This window comes from Haliaeetus albicilla, chromosome 10 (assembly GCF_947461875.1).
Source record: "Haliaeetus albicilla chromosome 10, bHalAlb1.1, whole genome shotgun sequence".
NCBI classification, from domain to species: domain Eukaryota; kingdom Metazoa; phylum Chordata; class Aves; order Accipitriformes; family Accipitridae; genus Haliaeetus; species Haliaeetus albicilla.
Window position 1 is genome coordinate 21,307,425 of NC_091492.1, and position 18,268 is coordinate 21,325,692.

The 18,268-nt window shown below is 46.4% G+C and overlaps 2 protein-coding genes across 3 annotated transcripts in view; one reads left to right on the forward strand and one right to left on the reverse strand.

The window, feature by feature from the left end:
- GNAO1 (G protein subunit alpha o1) overlaps positions 1-4,920 on the forward strand; it is a 148,222-nt gene extending 143,302 nt beyond the window's left edge. Inside the window, exons 7-8 of the mRNA XM_069793757.1 lie at positions 743-896; positions 2,831-4,920. Coding sequence (XP_069649858.1) covers positions 743-896; positions 2,831-3,018 — 342 coding nt within the window. The 3' untranslated portion in view covers positions 3,019-4,920. The remainder of the gene's footprint in view (positions 1-742; positions 897-2,830) is intronic.
- Positions 4,921-7,120: 2,200 nt separating this feature from the next.
- AMFR (autocrine motility factor receptor) overlaps positions 7,121-18,268 on the reverse strand; it is a 30,535-nt gene continuing 19,387 nt past the window's right edge. Inside the window, exons 11-14 of one of the 2 annotated variants that reach the window (XM_069793759.1) lie at positions 16,897-17,031; positions 15,163-15,246; positions 10,224-10,408; positions 7,121-8,698 (exon numbers count right to left, since the gene is read on the reverse strand). In XM_069793759.1, coding sequence (XP_069649860.1) covers positions 8,548-8,698; positions 10,224-10,408; positions 15,163-15,246; positions 16,897-17,031 — 555 coding nt within the window. In that variant the 3' untranslated portion in view covers positions 7,121-8,547. The remainder of the gene's footprint in view (positions 8,699-10,223; positions 10,409-15,162; positions 15,247-16,896; positions 17,032-18,268) is intronic. The other variant, XM_069793760.1, reaches the window with a different exon arrangement.

Sequence of the window (18,268 nt, forward strand, 5' to 3'; positions counted from 1 at the left end):
GCTTCCCTCCATGCAGCAGTGCTTGGATTTCTTAGCAGCGACCCGGCCACCGCTGTGGCATTTTCAAAGATGGGCTGAAGACTATTCCAGGGGCAAAAGGGCCCAGCTGGAACAGGACCTGCCCCAGCCTCTGGGCGATCCCTCAGCACTGGCCTTGCCGCAACAGCACCGCTCAGTGCCACCTTCCAGTCAGGTCCATAGGACCGCTCTGAGATGGCCAAAACTGCCTTCATCCCAGTCCCCACGCCTAGTGCATCCCAGCTGCTGGCTGGTGCTGTCTGTCCATCCTTTATTTAGGCTCTGCAAGTGATGCTTCAGGGGTGCCCAGTCCCTGAAGAGATGCAGGCAAGACCAGAAAGCTACAGCATCCTTTCCTCCTTTCCCAATTCCTCAGTTTATGCAGGTGATGAGAAAATGGGGGGGGGGGTGGTTTGGAGAGCAGGGTGTCTGCTCTTCCTTGAAGCATCAGGTGTCAGCCCTGCTAGAGCAGCCGGCAGAGAGGCTCTGCAGGGATGCACTGAAGCATCAGCTGCATCCTCCAGCCTGGGAGGAGAGCAACACCCTGTTTCCTCCACCTTTGTAACCATCTCACATTTACCACTGTCTAATTTTTGAGATTTTTTTTTTTTTTTTTTTGCTTTCTAAACATTTCAATTCAGAAAAATGTTCTCCTCTCCTCTAACTCTCTCTTTCTCTTTGCCTTTCTCTCTCCCCTCTCCTCCCTCCATGGTCCCTGTTGCAGAACCGCATGCATGAATCTCTCATGCTCTTCGACTCCATCTGTAACAACAAATTCTTCATCGATACCTCCATCATTCTCTTCCTCAACAAGAAAGACCTATTTGCTGAGAAGATCAAGAAATCACCTCTGACCATCTGCTTCCCTGAATACACAGGTACGTGCCAGGGCTGATGTGGCACAGCCCGGTGTGACGCCCACAACTATGCCGTCGGGGCTGGGGGGCTGCGTCTCGCCCCAGAGGTGGGCAGGGTGGGGATGGAGGAGACAGGGCGCCTTTGGGTCAGGGATGGGGGGGGCCAGCAAAAGCACTGCCCACCTTCAAGAGCCATAGCACAGCTCCAGCACCCTGGAGTTGTCCTGCATGCTGTCAATCCTTGTGGCAAAGGTGCACGACCAGCTAATGGAACAAAGAGAAGATGGTCAAGGTGGGTTGAAACAAACAGATGAGTTTTAATGAGTTTGGCCACAGAGAGCTGTGGAAAGGAGAAGCCTTGGTGAAAGCCGACCGCCTGCCACTTGAGCCATCCTGTTTGCTGATGGTTCCTGAGAAGCTCCTGCTACAGGAGCAGGGATGTGTGGTCCTCCAAGCTGTATCTCCCATCTGTGCCCTCCCAGAAGGGCTTTTGCACAAGGTACAGTTGGGGAAGGAAAGAGCCCCTTTACAGCAGAATCTGTGAAACCACAAGAGAATGATACGTTTTTAAGTGAAACCAACATGGCTTGTGGAATAGAACAAAAACTAAGAAAATGGGGTAAGAATAGATATCCCTTCTGAATTTTCTAAGGGGAAGAAAATAATCCATTCAAATTCAGAAGCTCCAGCATCCCCTACAAATACTTGAATGTCTCCGAACCATTTTGCCAAGAGCACACCCACCCTGGATGCCAGACCCTGGGGACAAGGGAGTCCCCCAGCAAGACAGCACCCATTCGCCTACAGCATAAGTGCACTAGCATTTCCACTGGAGGCTTTTAGTCTTCTCCATCACAAAAGCAGCAGTAATTTTTTCCCAGCCACCTGGTGGGACATCCCAAACTGTCCCAGATGGAGTTGTTACGGCACATCCCAGCTACCCCAGGGAGGGGGACAGCTCAGTAGCACTGGGCCACCTCCCCTCTCCTTCGGCCACCCGCCGCATCAGGGAGGGGAACCAGCAAGCTGGAAAAGGAAAATAAATCTCCAGATAATAGCAGCTCTTCCAAAGGCGATTTCAGGGGCGTAATTCAGGCTTTGTGGCTTCCTGCAAGGGGCCAGGCACAGCCACTCTCGCTGCTGTAAGCAGCTTAATGCAATAATGCACATTTTTTGGCTCAAACATCTGGCCCCTCTCCAGCCGGCTTTACAAAAGCAAACCTCCCTGGTCAGCTGAGCAAACAGGCAATGACGGCGCATCCTCAAGCGGCTCCTGCCCCCATCTCACCCATCCCAGAGCCCAGGGTGAGACCCCCCCAGAGCCCAGGCATCGCCCTGCTTGCATGCACAAGGGCTCATCCCTGCTAAGGGGGCACAGCCAGCACCCATCGGTGATGTTGGAGTGGCCACCACCCCTCCCCCTGCCTGCCTGGCCAGGGGGCCACCAGGCCCCCCAGCCTTTCTTCCCCCCCCAGTTCCCTTGGGATGGGCACTGCAGGACGCACCACAGGGACTCACCAGTGATGCCAGAGCAGTGGCGATACCAGGAGGAGCATTCCTCAAGCATGGCTTGGCTGGGTGCAGCCGGGGGCTGCTGCCCTTTCCTGGGGGGGGAGCAAAAAGGGGATCGGGCGGGGAGGGCAAAGCAGCAACACCTGGGGAGGGAGGAGGCTCCTACAGAGCCCAGGTGCTCTGCGATTTGGGGGAAAAGAAGGGGGGAATGGGGCGCAAAAGGGTAGGTGGGGGAGGAAAGGAGAGAGGTGGGGGGGGGAAGGGGTCGAATGGACCCTGCTGAGGGGTGAATTGGGGGGAAAAAGTGGAAAATAAATAGGTTTTACCTGGGTTTTTTAGAAATAAAGCACTTTGCAAGCAGCGAGGGGCCGGGTGCGTGGTGGGAGGGTGGTGGCCCGTGGCCCTGACGCCCCCCGCTCTGTCCCCCCCACCTCTGCCCGCAGGTCCCAACACCTATGAGGATGCAGCTGCCTACATCCAAGCACAATTCGAAAGCAAAAACCGCTCCCCCAACAAGGAGATTTACTGCCACATGACGTGCGCCACAGACACGAACAACATCCAGGTGGTATTTGACGCTGTCACTGACATCATCATTGCCAACAACCTGCGGGGCTGCGGCTTGTACTGACCCCTGCGGCGCAAAGCAACTTCTTTGGTGGCGGTCCCGGCGCCAGGAGAGAAAAGAAACAAAAAAACAAAAAACAAACAAAAAAAAAAACAACGCAACCACACACAGACACACACAGACACATGCGCGCGCGGGGGAAAAAAAAAAGGCGAAACAAAACAAACAAAAAAACAGATCGAATGAGAGAAAAAAAATCGTAATCATAATCATGCAAGTTGGTAAATAAAAAGGCATAAGGAAAAATTATATATATACGTATATATATATATAAAAAAAAAATCCACACCCACCTTTTGAGTTTGTCTGAAGGAGCTGTGGGCAGACCCCATTCCCCCGGCAGGCTCCAGCCCTCCCTCGCACCATCCCCCCGTGTCACAGCTTGGGGGGGAACCCTGGGGGCTGGGAGGGCTCTGCCCAGCCCCACCACCCCAGCAGCTCCCAGAGGCATCCCCCCTGCAGGGCACTGGTACCCAGCTGGGGGGAGTGGGGGGCAAAGGGGCATCTCCCAGGGTCGCCCCACGGCAAAAGCGGGGCTGGGTCCTGCCCGTGCCCCTGCCGTGGCCATGCTGGTGCTCTTGAGCAGGGGGGAGGCTTCTCCTCCCATGAGTTATTTGACCATGGGGTTTTATTTTTTAATTATTATTATAATAATTAATTACAGTGGGTTGGGTTTTTTTAATTATTGTTATTATTATTATTAATTATTATTATTTGCAGCATGGGGAAGGCTGGGCTGCCCCGCCTGACCCCGACCCCGCTGCTACCCCCAGCCTGGGTGAGCTGCTGCCTCGAGAAACTAGAAGATACTTTTGTTTTAAAAAAAAACGGAGGGGAAAAAATTTAAAACTCCCCCCGGCCATAGATTGCAGCCAAAAAGGGAAACAACAACCGCAGTAGCAACAGGAAGATCTTTTCCCACGTCCCATCCTGGCTGTTTCGGGAGGAAGGCTGCAGTGGGAGCGTCCGCCCGCCACTCCCTCTCTGGGGTTTGGGGGTTTTGGGGTTAGATTTTGTTGAATTCCCACCCTGCTTTAGGCCAAAGCCCTCACTAGCTGGGAGCCGGTGGGGTTTTTTCCCCCATTTTCTCTCCCTCCTGGTTTAACAACTCCCTGCTCCGAGTCGCCGCTCACTCTCCAGGTTCGTATCCAAAAGCACAGCTCAGTCACCCTGGACAGGCTTCCTCCCCTGACCCCTCCTGCGGGGCCGATCGGGGGTGTCAGGGAGGGTTATACATACATATATTTTATTTTATCTTCTTTTTTTGTTTGTTTAGGGTATTTTTTTGTTGGCTTTTTTGTTTGGTTTTTATTCATTTTTAACTCTTTCCAGTGAATGCTTTTTTGTGCTGCTTTTTTCTTGCCCGCCTCCTGCCCCAGTCCTCTCTCCCTTTTAGTGAGTGGTGTTTTTTCTCTCTCATGTGGGGATGTTTGTGCTGAAAAAAAAAAAGAAAAAAAAAAGAAAAAAAATTAAAAAACAAACTTTAAAAAAAAGCAATGACAATAATTTAAAAATTTTAAAAACACACACAAAACCACAAAAAATAATTAAAAAAAAAAAAACAAAAATCGAATGTAGTGTTTACATTGAAGCCACCGTTTTCATGACCAATCCTTCATCATTTCTACTTTGATTAGTAACCAGACGTCTTCACGGTTTCACTTTTACGAGTTACCTTTGCTGAAGAAAAGCAGTCACACCTGTTTAAAAGAAAATGAATAAATAAAGAGGAAGCTAAAAAAAAATAAAAATATTATATATATATATATATAAAGCGCCAGGTCTTTCTAAGCCTTTCTATTACCAATCAGTGAGGTTTCTGTGATATATTACACACTGCCAATCTCTTTCTCTGACTAATGGAAAAATTCATGTGTAGCTCAATAAAGAGAATGTTTGTCTGTACCCCGGGCTCTCCCCTCCCGTGCCTCCGCCTGCTTCTTTCCCCTCTGCGCCTGCCTGCCTCCTTCCTAAGGGCAGGAGAAAAAAATACTAAAAGTCACATTTTGGGGGGGCTTTGCTGCCAGTAGCACTGGCAGGAGGGGCTGAGCTAAGAATTGGGTGCAAATCTTGGGAAGGTGGTGCACGGAACCCTTTCCAGATGGCTCAGGTTGCTTCAGAACACCACCAGGAGCAAAAATTCCCCCCCGCCCCCCCCGAGAAAGAAAATAGTTTTCTTTCTTTTGGGAATGCTAAGATAGACATCAGGGTGAGTCCTTCAGTTTGAGGCAACATCAGAAACCCTGCAAGAGGCGAGCTTTTCCCTCTAAGACAGAGGGGAAGGTTTTCCAAGAAAGTTGAGATTTTCTCCCTGCTGCAGGAGGAATTTGAGGTTTGTTTGGGGGTTTTGGTGGGGTTTTTTTGGATTCTCCTTAATCCTGGGACCCCTGGCTCCTGTACACGCTGGCATTGGGCACCATGATGGCAGCTGGGCCACCCGAGAGCCTGTTGCCCCTTGGTACAGCTCTGGCACAGGGCTGGTTTCTCGGCACCACACTCACCATCCCCTCCCGAGCCGCAGGGACGCTTCCAAACCCCGTGGGACCACACAGCCCACCACCAAACCCATAGGGAAGGTTATCCAAACAGCCAGGACCCCCCACCTCAGCTTTACGCCGGACCACCCACCGCATGTCGCACACCACCAGCCCACAGAAGGGAAGGCTGGTTAGAAAAGCCGCTGTCACACAGTGGCATCTCCTGACCAACGTGGTTTCTTTGAGGTTCCTGCTGTTCACAGCGATCCAGAAGTAGCTCGTATTGGGACTGGGGAAGTCAATCCGGCTTCTCCTCGGATGACCTCCCTTTCCAGGGATGCTGGATCCAGCCAAGAGGCCACCACTGGTCTGTGGGCTCCTCCGCACAAACCAGCCTTTCATGGCTGAAGGAGGTCATTTTGCAAGTGCTGCAGGCAAGGATGCCATCCAGCGGCTGGCCAGAGCCCGCTCCCGAGGGAGCAAAGTGAAAAGCTGCCGGGAAAAGGTCAGGAATCCAACCAGAGGAGAAGGTAAGACCAGAAGGAAGAGCCCAAGAGTCTCCAAAACATCCCCGGCCCTCCTTGGTTTAGTTCCAGGAGCCTCCCTCCACCCATGCATGCTGAGCAGCCCCTTTACTCCTCTCTATTGCAGCCCCAGCAATTGCAGGATCTTGGGCAAGAGGGGTTTAGGCAGGACAGGCTCGCAGCATCTTCTCCTCCCCACTGATCCGCTGCTGGGCGGAGGACTGGGTTCCACAGCAGGATCCCTCAGCATGCAGAGAGGGCCAGTGGCCAAGAAGAGCTGCTTTACCAGTGCCTTCCCAGGTCCTTCTATTGTAGTGGTGCAATTTGGGGTGGCCAAGATGCCACACAGCTCACAGAGCACCAGCAGTAGGGGGAGGTGGTTTGCGCACCACTGCTGGCCAGCTAATCCCTGGGGAACCAGGGGCTCTTCACCTTCTGTCTTTGAAGAGGAGGAAGGAAACTTCTTCAGGGCATCGTGCTCCCTCCCCTGGAAGGTGGGCAGCCTGGGAGAGGACGTGCCAAGGCGGTGGAGATCTTGCAAGTCCAAAGCTAGGTCAAAATCTGTCCTGGCTGCAGGCATCTCCTCTGCTAAGATGAAGCTGGGGTCATTTTGCATCATCGTGTACAAAATGCATCATCACGTTCAAAATCTCCCAGGAACGTAGCAAGGAGGAGGAACTCAAGGAAACCCAGAGCTCCTGAGGAGGATTTCTGTGCCGTCTTCTCTCCTGTCTGCACTCCCAGGGGTACGTCAACTCTGCTGCTTGAATGAAGACCCAAACTCTGTACTGTTCACACATACAACAGCTCTCACCCCATCCAGAGCTGCCACACCGTTCAAAATTCCACTTTATTTTTACAGTCCCTCCAGACACTATTTCTCTTCCATTTCCATGTTCACAGCATGACTGAATTCCAGTAGCAATTACTGCTCTGCAACTCAAGGGTTGGGAAAACGTTCCTACACCTGGTGTCAGGCAGCTGAGCTCCCCTTCACCATGACAGAAAGGGGGAACCGAAGGGGACCAAAGTGCAGATGCCACATTTACAAACCAAACACACGCCAGGAATATGAGAAGTCACACTACAGAAATTTCCAAACAATTTCCAACACTGACCAAGATTTTATTTTATTTTTTAACAATAAAAACAAAACAGCTGTGCTCTGAGCAAAACCAAAGATCTCAAAAAAATTCTTTGAAGTTTACTAATAGCATTGCAAGGTAAGGCTTCCCAAAGAGTTTTATTGAAATAAATTATTTTCACCTAAACATCGATGCAACTCCTCTCATTAAATTCACCTTCAAATGTCCTAAAAACCAACAGTAAAAAAAGTTACCAACAATTCTAGATAATACTGGGCTCCTTCTAAAGGACAGTGATACTAGAACTCACTCTTCAGAAGTTTAAAAATTAAGTCACTGCCATGTAAAACTCAACTATGTAAGCTAGCATTGGCGGCTCCAAGTGGATCTCGTGTCAAAAGTTCTTTAGAAAAATCAGAAGTTAGCAGGTTGGGCTGCAGCCAGCCTAAGGTCCAGCTGCCCCAACTCCTCCAGTCTTGCTGAATAAACTCGCGGTGAAGTTGTGGGGTTAAAAATGAAATAAAAAGCAAGATATCGGAGCTATCTCCATGAAGTCCCATCCATGTTGCTCTGGAGTCCAGAACAGGCAGGTTTTTCTATCGTACTCCCTTGGCTTATGGTAATACTGAATCGCAGGGGCTGTAACCTTGCCCTACCCCCTCTTCTTCACTTGATTCCCCTCAGTCTCTCACTCATTTCTGGCCATAAAAGGCAAAGGAAAATAGTGCACGCCTGGGGAGTGAACAGAGCCAGACATCTGCCAGTGCAGAAGAGCCCAGCAACAGTAAATGAACTATTTTATGCTGGAACTGATGTGAATCGGTGCTTTGCTGCACAATTCATGAATTCAGTTTTCTCTGTGTTATGTAGCTAGACAACGTCCATCCAGCCTAAGAACTGACTTTCCAGCAATGCTACCCTAGCCCTTCATGCCGGTCTATGTAACGCCCTTCACTGTCGACACGAACAGGGACTGAAGAGTGGGCGCCTGCTCATCTAATGCAGGGTTTGCTGCAAATTTCTAAGCTTTCTTCCCTCTTGGAGTAACTCTCCCTGATCTTGAGCTGAACGTGCCAGTGCCCTTCGCGACCTACACCCACAGCTGCCAATTCGGAACACTCTTTCCCCAGCCTCTCCTGCGCAGTCAGCCTAATACCCCATGCTAGCTGCAGAAATCATGCCCGTGGTTTAGAAATTGCCTTTTGTTTGTGGAGGGGATCAACATCACATAGAAAATATTACAAAAAAGGTTAATTTGTCAGCTGTCCAAACATTATTAGACCACATGCTTTATACAGCAGAGAGGCAGCCAGCTCACTCGGCGGCACAGCTAGCTGAACTCTGAAGACACTTTCTTGCTGGTATAGAAAGCGCAGGGGTGGGGGTTGTATTTAATTTATTTATTCAACATTGCTCACGAGGAGGAGGAAGGAGGGGCAATGAGCGCTAAGAGTTTTGCTGCATCTGAAGTCTCCGTTCAGCGGCAGCAGCGAGCGTCCTGCGACGCAGGGTGACGGGATCAGCAGACGCTCCCTCAGGCGGAGGAGAGGGCTTCTCTGTAGTCAACTCCTCATCAGAGGTTTTGTTTAAATAACGCCTGCAAGAGGAAAAAGGAAAAGATGGGTAAGCAGAGCCCACCTCATTTTGGCTCTGGAAAATACTTCACTGGTCCATCCATGAAGTAAGGGAGGGTGCAATGCACACCGAAAGCAAGAAAATACCTTGATAAAAGCGCACACAAGCTACATACTCAAAAAAACCCAAAAGCCCATATAACCTACAATAGACTTTGCAGAGTTGGTAGAAGCTGTTAGTTTTTGTGCAAGATCCTCAGGCCTGTGGGAGAGAGCCAGTTCTAAAGGTGTGGGCTCTACTTTTACCTCAGAGCAATTCACCGAGACTGCAGGCAAGTCACTGAATCTCTACGTCCCTGTTATTCTACCACTTGTTAAGACGCTGGCAGTGTCTACCATACGAAGTCACTCGCTGATGGCGACAAGTAAGCATTTGACAGAAGGGGCACTAGGACTGCAAAGCATAAGGGAAGGCAAAAATACAAGGAAGCAGCTGCCAGAGTTGACATCCCAATGAATTTTTACACCTAGTGACGAAATATAGCAGTCTGCAATTCCACAGCTCTTCAATGCAGGAAGGGAACCAGTAAAGCAGAAAAACAAAAATACTTTGTCTCCCTAAATGACATTTTTTGAACATCAAGGAAAAATTATTCTAGGAGCAAGCCTATTTATAGATGAACTCTTAAAAGGTGTCATACCCCCAGTTATTTTTATGAAGGCATTTCAGTGTGGAAAAAAAAAAAACGTAGGTAGCCTGGTAACACCAAAGGATGCATAACTCAGTGTAGTTTTTGTAGACCCTTTCAGTAGTCTCCCTGTGATACGAAGGAAGGGACAACATTTCTGACAAACGCTGAAAAGTTTTCTCTGCATCACTAAAGCACTTTTTATTCTCTACCAGCAACTGGATGCTAGTAAAGCTTACCAACATGACTGGAATGCATGTGAAAAAAGTTAAATTCTACCTCTAACACCTATTACTAGTTGGGCTAAAAGAAACGGTTAAAAGTTGGCCACTCCTTCTTCAGCAGCATTGACTTGCTGGTCACAAGCTCCTCTGGCGTGCTTTAGTAAATGGTCATCTGTCAACTCTATGCTGCTTTGTGCTTAAGACATTCGTTCTGTATCTGGAAAGAGTGGTGCTCGAAAGTAATTTCAGCTGTAACAGCACAGGCACTGTGGGCTGACACCTATGCCATGAGACAAGCTAAAGATGACTAGAGGACTCAACACAAGTAATGTGTTCTCAGGACAGGCTCAGACTAAAGCCCATTGAAGCTGGAGAAACCTCCTCTGATTTCAAAGAGCTTTGGCTCAACCACTTAGGAAGCTGTGTACACATTGGGACACGTGACACTATTTCAGAATTGGGTTTATCAGTGACAGTTGTCTTAATCAGGATCCTGAGCCTGCTGTAGCAGATGTATTCATTCCTCCTACTACTTTTTGCATCAATCCAGACTCTCGGTGGTCATAATCCATTTGAAACCCATTCTGGGGGACTACAACCGAGTGGCCGGGCTGGAGTTTTAGGAAGGAACATACTTTCGAGCTTGCTGCAACAAGTCCTCCTTCCGCTGAACCAACATACGCTGCCTTTCATCAGCTGACTTTGAAAAGCGACTTCCCCTGGCCTCAAAATCTTCTGCTTCACTAGGCTCTGCTTCCATTTCGCTGAATTCCACCATTTCTTCCAGTCTTGAGTTGAGTTCAAGTGGCACTCTCTCAGTCTAAAAGGAAAAAAGTCATTAAGTCTTTGCAAAATTTGCTATCAGGGTTTCTTTGCATCAAATCAACAAGCTACAAAGAACTGTCATTTTTGGAGCCATTGGAAGAAACTAGACTTTCACCTGCTGTACCCAATTCCCCTGGGCTCCTTCAAAAACCCCAGCCAAAATACAGAACAAAGCTATTTCAAAACATGTTCAAAGAGCCTGTATTCTATAACACTGTATCTTTTATGCCATGTTTGAAAGTAATCTCAAAGACAAACATTAATTACTCATAATTAATGCTCTATGAAAACGGGGCATTTGAAATAGTCAGATTCTGCAGCTGACTTAACAAGCAATGCAACAGTAAAGAGTGAAAAAGCAGAAATCCATATACTAAGGAATGAATAGCAAATGTATTTGCCAAGAGGATGTGTGCTTGAGAAGGGAATTTATGAGGCTTCGGTTCACCGGGTGCTGCAGCACCCAAATTATCATGTATTTGGGCTGCCGGAGCAAGGCTGGCAACTGTCCCAAGCATGGCCTGTCAATAAAAGAAGCTGGCAGCCCTGTAGATAATACCTGTTCACCCTTGACAGCTGGCTGACAACACTAATGTGAAAATTAAGCCAATGAATGATGACGCTGGTGAACTAGCATAGGTGAAACAGCCTATCCTGATCACATCCTGTCATATATTATCAGATCAGCTCTACGATGGAAAAGAAAGACATTACTAAGCACGGCAGCGTCAAGAAACAAATCACCTCAATGAAGGGCTTAAGGCTTTAGCCATCATTTGGTATCCCAGAGGATTACTCACACAAGGAAGCATCAGAGAGGTATTAGTTAAGTCAGCTCCTATCGCCTAGTTTTGGGCCTTTGGTATACCCGCCGCAGGAGCCTCGACAGCCAGTTACGTGGGCACTGCAGGGGGACCGCTGCTCAAGTCCCAACAGCCCGGACTCAGCAGCATCACAGCGTGCAACACACTGGTTTCAGCAGCTGATGTGCAAAACAAAGTTGAGTCATTCCAAAGCCCTAGAGACATACCAATAACGCCATCTCCCCGACACAACGCCTTCAGAGAGCGAAAACCAAGACAAATGTCACTTCCCATCAGCTAGGTGAACCAAGCAGGAATACCAGGGCCCAGGCCAGAGCAGTACAAACACTGCAACCTCAAACACAAGTATATGTGGTCAGCCTATTTCAGCAAAACCCCCAGCACGCTGGAATTTACAGAAGGGGCACTGTTAGACTGCCTCAAAGCAATGTCACATTCGAGAGGACAAAGAAAGAGCTCCACAGAATGACCTCACAGATCTTACCCAGTGCTAGAATGACCTCGGCAGACCCAGAACAAGAAGTATGGAGCAACCTGACTGCTGCTTCCAATTACCACACAGGTAGACATGGAAAAGCGAAGCTCTGTTGGGTAAAGCAGTGAGGAGGGCACTCATTATGGTTGATATTCAGGCAAGATCACTTCCCCCCTGCCCCAGACCATTTGTATCATAAGTTGCAAGCCAGCTCACCTAAAGTTTTGGGGGTTTTTTGTATTGTTACGAAGATGCAAAAAATCAGTACCCGGAGCCCATTCTTCTATCTGAGCATGAGAGTGGTTACTGAGGAGGTTTTAGAGACAAAAATATCAAACCCAATTGCAGTAAAGATTATGACAAGCCTCAGTATAACAGCAGACCTCAGATGCAGAAACCTATATACTACAGAAACTACTCCTCCTTCAGGCTCTAAGAGAAAAAAAGAGTTAGTTTCATGAAAGCCATGGGATGCCCTAGAAGTGTCTCTAAATAGAGTCACCAACTACTTAAGCAATAACAATAAACTGGATTCTCAAGGAAGGGGAGGGCAAGAGCTGCACCAGGCAAGCTTCAGCTTTTTAACAGCAGCTTACTAGTTAGGTCTGAGCAGTTCTACCCAATTTCCACCCAGGATTACAGAAACAGATAAACACACACACACACAAATGTAAGGGATAATCTTTAAATACATTTTAGCACAGGAAAATACAAGCTTGCAGAAAGTAGCTACAGCTGCTCTGGGATCCATTCTTATAGGGAGTAACAGCAGAGTCAGAAAAGAGAGGAGGGAAAGCAATGATAGTGATGGAGAGGGAGCGTGTAGAGCATTATGCACAATGCTGGAAGCATTAGCATTTCAATGCACAACTGGAGAAAAGTATGTGCACAGCATCTTGCTAAGTGTACAGGCCAGGACTGTTAGAAGCTGTCAATGTTTAGAGCATTATCTCACAAACCTTAACACGATTTATACCATGATGGTGCTCAGACATGTCTCTCAACTACCCTGACATTATGTCAGCACTGACACCCCAAAAACATAAGCTACATCTGGGGGTTGGGGGGAGAAAAAAAAAACCAAACAAAAAACCAGTCATTATCTCTACTTTAAGACCTTTGAATTCTAGATGGAATTAAGCCAATATGATGTATGGCACAGAGGAAAACCAACGCTACTTAGGAAGAAGGGTGCTTTTATTTAAGCACATTAGCTCCCCTAAGAAGTGTTACTTCCAACAAGCAGAGCTCCAGTGGGTCTGCCACTTGCTGTTGGAGAGCTACAAAGATCCCCAGTGGGTATGTTGATTTTAAAAAATAAGAAAAGAGATTAAAAGCTTGTAAAACTTACTCTAAGGCTGCAGCACAAAGCAACTACAGTTGCCATGGTCTCTCTCAGGGACTGTGTCATAAGGTGTGAAGTTAGATCTATTCACTATTTGGAAATTCAAGTCTCACCCAGAGGAGATGATGATGGCTTCTTATGTCCCTTCCTACTTGCATTCTTAAAAATCAAGCGCAACCTGCTGAATTAGCTTGTTTGCTGCTTAGACCTTTCCACATAGACAAGAGTTTGACTGACTACAGCAACACATTCTTCTGGCAAGAAGAAAGAGAACATCTACAATACAGTAGCTACTCAGTTAAAAAATGAAAGCAAAATCAGAGACACAAAAGTGACGGGAGTTTCCTAGAGGAAAAACACCCCTAGGCTCCCAAGTCTTCTCTGCACAACAGAAATACTATCAAAAGCAAGGAGGTAAGCAAGCTTGACTCCTAGGTAGATCTCTGTGGCTACATAACAAGGGTGATCAGCTTGTTTGAAGCCAGCCTAAGTTAACACCAAATGCACAAAGCATTTATGAGGCTAGAGGAGGACAGCAGCAACTGGAGCTTCCACAATGCTACCCAGCAGCAAGTTTCTCTCCGTGCATGGCAGTCTCAGTCTCCCACTTCAGCCTTTGCCTGTGAATCCCATTGGGCACAGTAAATATCCATCCAGGAAAACCTGCGCAGAGGCCACCAGTTCATCCCACACACAGAGCTACCAGCAGCCCCACTAAGCTGCAGGTAATTTGTAACTGTTCAGGTACCTCCAGGCTATCACTGTGCTATTCTACAAAATAAAAATACATTCTCCATCCAAACCACCACTCGCTCCCACACATCATTTGAGCAAAGTGCTTAGCTGTAATTCAAAGCAAGAAGACGTCACTATTAGAGAGCACGTGCTCAATGACATGACGCATGAACACCACTCCCAGGTTTTTCAAGTTCTGGAGAAGGAAGGACAGAGACACAGGTAGTGCCAGGCAGGAAGGAAGAAAGGTAAATAGCAACACAATTATTCAAAGTGGGATCTGAAGCCAGTACCAAGCTAAGGAAAACTAGTTAGATACCATTTGGAGAAAGAGAGGTTTCACTCATGAAGAACAGGGGAGGGGAAATGCCACCAAAACCTTCAAGTTAACCCAAAAAGTTACTGAAGAGTTGCTAGACCCAGATCAAGATTTTCATTCCTGCAGTTCTGCATCTCCAATCCCAGGCTCTTATCAAACACCTGTACCAATCCCCACCACCCCTTCTTCAGTCTCAACCGCAGTACCAAATCAAATGAAAGTTTTTCTTCTGTCTTGCAACCTGCTAACAAGGGAACTGCCACACTTCAGTTTCAGGTGAGTAACAGGTTGGCTATTTAGGTTATTAAAGGCTGCAGAGGCAGAAAGTCAGCTGCCTCACAAGTTCACTCGCTTTCTAAGCCAGCGGAGAGGGAGGTTTATAAAACAGAAACCCTCATGATTTTGCTACTACAGTCAGAGGAGAAAAAAAAAGTGGAGTGAGACTTTATTCTATTCGCAGGCTAATTTTTTTTCTTCCTGGCACATTTTAGCTAGCACATGCTGCTTAATAAAGCCCTTAGTGAAGAACAGCAAAACCCATTATTGTGCTTTATATGTAAAAGGGCTGTTATCTCGTGGTCCTGTTTGTATGCCACTCCATTCACACCAAAGCTCCTCATGCCTTCAAGTCCCTTCTCCAGAACACAAAAGAATTCTTGTACCCAGAAGAGAAAAACTACTCATTTTACAGGAAGTGTCTTGAGACGTACAGAATGGGAATGGGAAGAGGAAGGGGAAGAGCAAAGCATCCTGCTCTTCATATTCCACAGATGAGCACAGGCCTGACCAGACGTGAACAGAGACATGATCTTTTTCTGTTCTTTGTATCACTCAAGAGCGCTTTCCTTCAAGGAGGAAAAAGAAAAGCACACACGATAGTTCTTTACAGGGGCACCATGCTGAAGTCTTTCTTCAGTTGCCTGGCAGTGTTAGTTCTGGTGTGAAATGCAAGCAAGGGCTGCCACCAACCTGACCTGGTATGGAACCAAATGCCTTTACCTATTCATGCAGCTTCTAATTGTGATTTTGGCCCATTTTTATGCCAAATTACCTGAGTGACAGTTTCAGCATCCTCCTGATCAGTACTGTGCCGTTCCACAGAACTGTTCAACGCAGGTCTAATGCTATCTGCACGCTGAAATGGAAACATCATGGGTTTAATACAGTGTGTGAAATGGCAAAACAAAAACAAGTTCTTTGAACACATTCAAACTCTGCCCTCTGCAACGTCATGCGTTATGTTCAATTTGGAAACAGATAAGTTAGCAGTAAACAGAATGCTCTGTGCTGAAAGAGAATTCTCTCTGCTTCCGCACATGCAGACTCCAGATAACAGTACTATCTGATGTGCACAGAACCAGAATTCGATATTCTTATTAACAGAAACATTGTCCCCAGACTGCTTTATTGAAATCTGCTATCACTAATTAAGAACAAGGCATCATTTTGCCGACTATTTTCTTTGCAGAGAACCTTCCTAAGTGGTACAATTCAATTATCTGTCAGCAGAGAAATCAACTGGAAATGTTCTAAAGGCTCTGCACAAGAGCGACTGAGAAGAGCTGCTTTAACTGAGCAAATATTTGTCTCTCATCTAGCTAGGACATTTTCAATATATTTTTGGTACATGACTGAATATACTGCATTTACAGAGATTTAAACGAAGAAAAAACAAAATCTGACTTTTTTTACTAGAATTTGGCACCATATAACATGTTTGAGACTGAACAGACAAGCACTGCATGCATCCTGCAGTCTAATCACATCATCAGGGGCAAGCTATAGGGCATGGGTGATAAAATCTGACTTTCCTTCATAAAGAAAATACCCTGTTGTCATGGTTTAACCAGCTGGCAACTAACCACCACACAGCCGCTCACTCACTCCACCCCAGTGGGATGGGGGAGAGAATCAGAAGGGTAAAAGTAAGAAAACTCATGGGTTGAGATAAGAACAGTTTAACAATTGAAATAAAATAATAATAAATTGTAATGAAAAGGAAAATAGCAAAAAGAGAGAGAAATAAAACCCAAGAAAAACAAGTGATGCAAATAAAAAAACACTGCTCACCAACAACCGACCAATGCTCAGGCTGTGCCCGAGCAGCAGCGCCCCAGCCAGCTTTCCCCCTAGTTTATATACTGGGCATGACGTCACATGGTATGGAATATCCCTTGGGTCAGTTGGGGTCAGCTGTCCCAGCTGTGTCCCCTCCCAATTTCTTGTGCACTCCCCAGCCTACTCGCTGGCAGGGCAGCTTGAGAAGCTGCGAAGTCCCTCACTTAGTGTAAGCACTGCTCAGCAACAACTAAAATATCAGTGTGTTATCAACATTATTCTCATCCTAAACCCAGAACACAGCACAGTACCAGCTACTAGGAAGAAAATTAACTCCATCCCAGCCAAAACCAGGACACTTGTATTACAAATGGATAATGCTGGAGCACACCTGAGACCAATCCTAATACATTAAAAGGCCTTCTAAGGGCCAGAGCAAGGAACAGATGCATACATCTCAATCAATCACACACCACCGTGAGACATTCCAATTGAACTGGAAGTTGCAACATGGAGGTATAACATATACTAGACTGCCAAAACTGGTTTGGTGCTTCCAACTGCAACATCTTCCTACAAGTGAAATCTGAAGAATACTACTGCATTAAGCTAAACTGGATTCACCAGTGCTTCAACGTACCTCATTCCCCTCACTCATTATTAACAGGCTCAGTTCAGTGGTAAGTCAGTCAGTCAGCCATTTTAGGTGCACAGTCTTACGACTTACCTGTGTGGGGAAAGGTACCTGGATGCGCCCTTCTAGGATGTTGTCAGTGGTGATCTCTACAGAACGAGTTAGCTGCAGATCCTGTAGAACTAAATGATAAGGAACCTGAGGGAACATCTCCTGAATCTGATGGGCCTGGAGAAAGCAAGGTTTATACAGTCAGTATCAGCAGTAAATAAAAGTTAGCTGGTAAGTATCTCAACAAAAAGAGATTTAAAAAATTAACAGCTCAAAGATGCTGTTTATGATATGATAACCCACACACAGAAAGAAAAACAAGAGAAAGAAAACTCATGCTGGCAATGACTTACAGGGCAATATTTTGACTCCATTGAAGTCAACAGCAAAACTGAAACTCCTATGGAGACACCACATGGTCCTGAAAATTTAGGCTCCTGAACAGTTCTTGTAGATGCACAAAGGCTTCAAAAGCTTCCTAACCCTCTTTTTATGACAGCCTTTTTAATAAAGATCTATACAAAATTCACATGAGTGACTGAAAGTTAGATCAACACTGAAAAAAAAATAATTTTTTTTTCTTTGTCCCAGACGGGTTCCAAAATGGTACTGGTAAGGACAAGTACAATAAGTTTTAATAACCTACTCTCTCCAGCCAGCTTGCCTATAAACCAGTTTAACAGCGTCTGAAAGCTCAAGTAAATTAAACTGAGTTGTCAGGGAACTGATATTATTGAATTTCAAGTTACTTAAATAATATCCACATTAAATAGATAAAAGTAAGAGGGCAGACAAATAATACACTTTTAGAGTCAGTCCAACAACTAGACTTCATTAAATATTAAAATCTGTATTTTAACTAATGCTGAAAGTCACAGGGGAGAAAAGAAGGGTGGAAGGAGTTTTGACAGCAAAGCAAAAACTATGCACCAGCTGACAGTAGGTTCAAACACAAGCAACTACAGCAAACCTAACTCTCCATTGTACTAACCTGTGACCAGAACAACTGATGCAGCATTTCAGCCTCTGGCCTTTCCCTCAAAATACTTCCCTAGGTTTTTATTCAGTAACGTAACAGAGAATTTCACTTTTCTATTAAAAATGTGTAACATTTTAATAGTTTTCTAACCTGGGCCTTCCCACTAAAGTAGGCATTTTAACATAAGTTGCTACTGTACTTTTAATAATACGCGATGGTAAGAAATCATTGCTCATCCTTAACAAAAACCCATTTGTGTCACTGTGTCCAGTAAAAGAAAAACTAAACTGACCTTAGATGGAGAGCTCCTGCATATTTAACTAGTAAATCATTTGCCAACACCTTACCATTCCCTGCCTGCCCTGCCTCAAACCCCCTAAAAATTGTGGCCTTATCCTGTTGAGTCTCAAACAGTAGTGAAGGCTATGGGAGAGA